At 44.6% G+C, this 4,525-nt stretch overlaps 1 protein-coding gene across 8 annotated transcripts in view; it reads right to left on the bottom strand.

Moving 5' to 3' along the window:
* The window catches only part of celf1 (cugbp, Elav-like family member 1), a 91,297-nt gene that overhangs the window by 8,579 nt on the left and 78,193 nt on the right, over window positions 1-4,525 (bottom strand). For all 8 annotated transcript variants that reach the window (XM_048606944.1, XM_048606942.1, XM_048606937.1 and 5 more), the window contains one exon: window positions 1,501-1,667. In XM_048606944.1, the coding sequence (XP_048462901.1) occupies window positions 1,540-1,667 (128 nt within the window). In that variant the 3' untranslated portion in view covers window positions 1,501-1,539. The remainder of the gene's footprint in view (window positions 1-1,500; window positions 1,668-4,525) is intronic.

The following is a 4,525-nucleotide window of genomic DNA, read 5'->3' on the forward strand; positions in this document are numbered from 1 at the left end:
GAGAGAGAGACACACACACTCGAGAGGGAGAGAGAGAGAGACACACACACTCGAGAGGGAGAGAGAGAGAGACACACACTCAAGAGAGTGAGAGAGAGAGAGAGAGACACACACTCAAGAGAGTGAGAGAGAGAGAGACACACACTCAAGAGAGTGAGAGAGAGAGAGGGAGAGACACATACACTCGAGAGAAAGAGAGCAGCGAGAGAGAGCACCCACACCCGAGAGCGAGAGAGAGAGCAAGAGACAGACACACACTCGAGAGAGAGACACACACACATAGACAGTCGAGAGAGACAGACATTCAGACACTTGAGAGATTGAGAGAGACACACACAGACACTTGAGAGAGAGACAATTGAGGGGGAGAGACATAGATACACAGACTTTCTTTCTCGAGAGAGGGAGAGAGTGAGACGCACATTCGCTCGAGAGAGACGCACAGACACTCGATATAGAGAGAGACAGAGACAGGGGGAAAGAGAGTGAGAGGCACACACACTGGCGCTCGTGAGAGAGTGAGAGAGATACAGTGACGCTTGTGTGCGCGAGAGAGGTACATGGACACCCGGGAGCGAGCACACCACAGAGGGGGAATGCACCCAAGAGACAGAGAGAAAGAGTGACACTCAATACACTCGAGACATAGACACAGACAGACAAGAAGGGAGAGGGAGGGTGTGAAAGACACAACGAGGTTAGGGTGTAGGGACAGACAGAGCCACACAGAGAGGGAGAAACAGAGTGGGACAGAGGGAAAGGAGCAGGTGAGAGAGTTTGGATAAGAACTCAGACATGGACGAGGTAAGAAGCGAGGGGTAAGAAATGGGAGTGGGTGTGTTGGAAGAAAAAGGGTGCAGGAGAGGAGAACTGTGAGAAAAGGGTAAGAAGTGAAAGAGTGGGAAAGGGAAATGTTGACGGAGGAGGAATAGAAAGCAGCAGCATTGGCACATTGAGAAAATGGAACTGACAAGATTGCCATTAGTAGCTGCTCAATCTCCATTCCACCATCATCACTACAAATAATACAACAGTATGAGTCTCACAGGGTAAGACACAAACATGACAAGCAGCAGTTCAGACTGAACATCCTTCAATCCTCAGAATGCCAGGGAGGGCGGGGTAGATCCACAGGGATTACTTTGACAGATACCACTGAACAGTCTCCATTCTCTCCAGTAACATAATCAGCCATCAGTACACAGCAAACTCCAACTTGTAAATGATATGGCAGCTAAAAATTTCAGTGAAGAAAAATACGTTCAGCCTACCCTTGTACTGAGCATCAGTACATGTGCGTGCAGAGAGAAAATTTTAAAATTTAGAACAGAAATTGATCCTGTTAATCTTGTCAATGAAACATAAAAGAAACACACGCACGCAATCACTCACACGGAAAGACTGAGCATGCAGAGAATGGCCCCAGTCACGTTGGGGTTACTCGAAGTGTTTGACGACTACCCCCTCTCACGATTGTTTCCACAGCTGTGCCCAACTTACCAGCGAACAGTTTAAACTCAAGTTTATTTTGACGACAGGTCAGTATGGCTTGCTATCATTCTTCGAGCGCTTGAGTTGAACTTTAAGGCGCTTCATGCCAATCTGAAAGCCATTCATTGCTTGTATGGCAGCCTGTGAGGAAACTGGGTTGTCATAGCTTACAAACCCTGCAACCACAAAAACAAAACAGAACAGCAGAGTCAACACAAGAGACTCAAACAAGCAGCTTGGCAACATTCAAACAGCTCTACTGCGGCTCTGTTAAAGAGGAGCACATTTATTCATTCAGCAAAGACCTTACCACTTTGCCAGTTCAGAAAACATCTGACCCCTTGATCTCTTGCTAATATTTCTGTCCTGGGCCTATTGCAGTATTCCAGCGAAGGCCAATGCAGGCTGGAGACACAGCATCTCATTTCGTATTTAAGACACTTTACAAACTTCAGCTGTCAATACTGAATTCAACAACTTCAGAGCATGAACACTGTCTTCCATTAATAGCCCTACCCCCCAACCTCTCACTGTGTTTGCTCTCAGCTATCTTCTGCTATGAACATTAACGCAATTAACATCAATTCTTAATCAATATCCCCTCTCCGTGAATAATAGCACTCATTCTGTATTCTTTGTCAACAGCATAAAACCCATCATTTTTTAGGCAATTTCAGTTGCAACAAAGAGTCATTAGACTCAAAACATTAACTTTTGTTTCTCTCCCTATGCTACGCTTCACTGGACTAACATGCTGAAAATCAAGCACTACTATTCCTGGAGTTATCACAGATTGACAGAAAATATGCATCAGGTTACTTTACTTAACATGTTACAATAGGCTACCAAAGGTAAAGGTAAATTGTGAACAATAAGCATACAACTCAACTAGGTGAAACTCTAATTCCCTTTTAAATTCTCCCTTCTCACGTACATACTGATACACAAAGAAAGGGAGAAAAACATGGTTGTCATGTGCATTGGAAAAGACTCGGAATGCAGTTCAGCGCTCTTTGTCCACAGGATTCACTGGGAAGATCCTTTTGCAGATCATCCAGGTACTTTCTGTTGCTTGTAGGAGGCATGGGGTGACTGGTTAATGCTTAAAAGGTTTCTGACTTACCAAACTCTCAGCTTACGCCAGCTGATGAAAGGAAATAAACTATCTTCAGGCATGACATGCTTCTTACTAAAACAGCTCCTTTTCTTCTAGTTGTTCGATGGCATCTGTCTCAACATTTACAGCCACAAGCCGTTCTGGGAGCCAAACCCTCAGTTGAGTGCTGGCCTTTCTCATTGATTATTGATTACTAGTCCACAGACCAATTAGCTATTTGTTGCCAGCCAACGCTCCATTCGTACATAGCCCCCTTGCTCCAGTTCACCTCGAACTAGGCTTTTTCCATTGCCTGACCAATAGCTGTTTAAACAGCACCTAAAATGAGTGTCAGGAAACTTAATTTTAAAAATTGAGTAATGCTTCAACAATCCTTCACTTTTACACCATCCCTTTTTCCATTTCAGTCCATAATCAAAAAGAAACAGCCTTTAGACTCTATCGTTGCTGCTCAACGTGAGTTTCTCCAGTCCTTCCTGCTTTTATTTCAGAATTCCAGCATTCACAATACTTTGCTTTTCTTTGAGTATTTTACATTTCTTCCAGGTAAGCCCACGTTGAAAAAGTTCTGTTCTTCTCTCCAAAGGGATTTCCATTTCAACTTTTGAGACTATTCATCTTCGCTGCTTTTTATTTCTCACCTCGTGTCTGGTAAGGTGTTTATGTAACTTTGCTTTCACAGCCTTGCTCAGTGGCTGCCTCTAGAATTACAGAGACCCTACAGCACAGATGGAGGCCATTCGGCCCATCCAGTCAGCACCAACCCTTCAGAGAGCATCCTACCCAAGCCCAGTCCCCTACCCTATTCCCATGACTCCGCTTTTACCATGATTAATTCACTTAGCCTGCACATTCCAGGACAATTTATCATGGCCAACACACCTAACCTGCAAATCTTTGGACTGTGGGAGGAAACCAGAGGACCCAGGGGAAACCCATGTAGACAAGAGCAGAATGTACAAATTCTGCACAGTCAGCCAAGGCTGGAATTGAAACTGGGTCCCTGGTGCCGTGAGGTAGTTGTGCTAACCGCCATACCACTACACTGCCTCATGCCTGCCTCAACTCCAATTTAACCCACACAGATTCCAACTGATATTCTATCCTTCATGTTTCGAATTCACCATGGTTACAGGGATAAATCTTAAATGCACTCCTGCTTGGGCAGCTGCTCTTGCCACCTCATGAGATCCACATCTTTCCTGCTCTCTGCCTCCCATATCTTCTTCAAATATCATGTCTTGTATTCAACGTATTCCTGGTTTTCTTCAGGCTTAAAGTTGACTTTTACTGCAGACAACAGCCAGCATTCCTGAGATTACAGAGATCTGATGGTTTCTCATTCTCTTGTACACTCCCACAAGCTGTTCAGCTACCTGGGTTACAGGGATAAGGTTTGTTGGGGGGCACGGGAGGTGTCTGGGTGGGTTGTTCTTCAGAGGGTTAGTGTAGACTTGATGGGCTGAATAGCCATTGTCCGCACTGTAGGGATTCTATAATTCTATGCCTGAGAACTGATCACAGTTATTGGCAAGCAGGAGGCCTTCGTCAACAATAACTGGTCAATTGCTCACAGACCGATCAGCTGCCTGCAGCCAACTGAATCTCTGTACACAGCCGTCAGCTTCAGCTTGCTTGCAAACTATGTATACTGTCTGAACCAGTAGCTGTGTCAACAGCACTTACAAGTTTCAGGTAACTTGCTTTCCAAGGAGTACAGCAATCCCTCAATTTTTTTTTTTTTTTTTAAAGAACAGGCCATTTTAGTCTGCAATCAAAAATAGAGAAAAATCAAGTAAAAGAAATAGCAAATGGTACCCATGAGAGCCAATTATGTCTGTCTCTTTGTGGGGTATGTTGTAGTTCTCCTCGGGGCCCCTCTCTCAACACTTTCTCTGATACAGCAATTACATCATC

The sequence above is a fragment of the Rhincodon typus genome, chromosome 17, assembly GCF_021869965.1.
Source record: "Rhincodon typus isolate 14 chromosome 17, sRhiTyp1.1, whole genome shotgun sequence".
Taxonomy (NCBI): Eukaryota; Metazoa; Chordata; class Chondrichthyes; order Orectolobiformes; family Rhincodontidae; genus Rhincodon; species Rhincodon typus.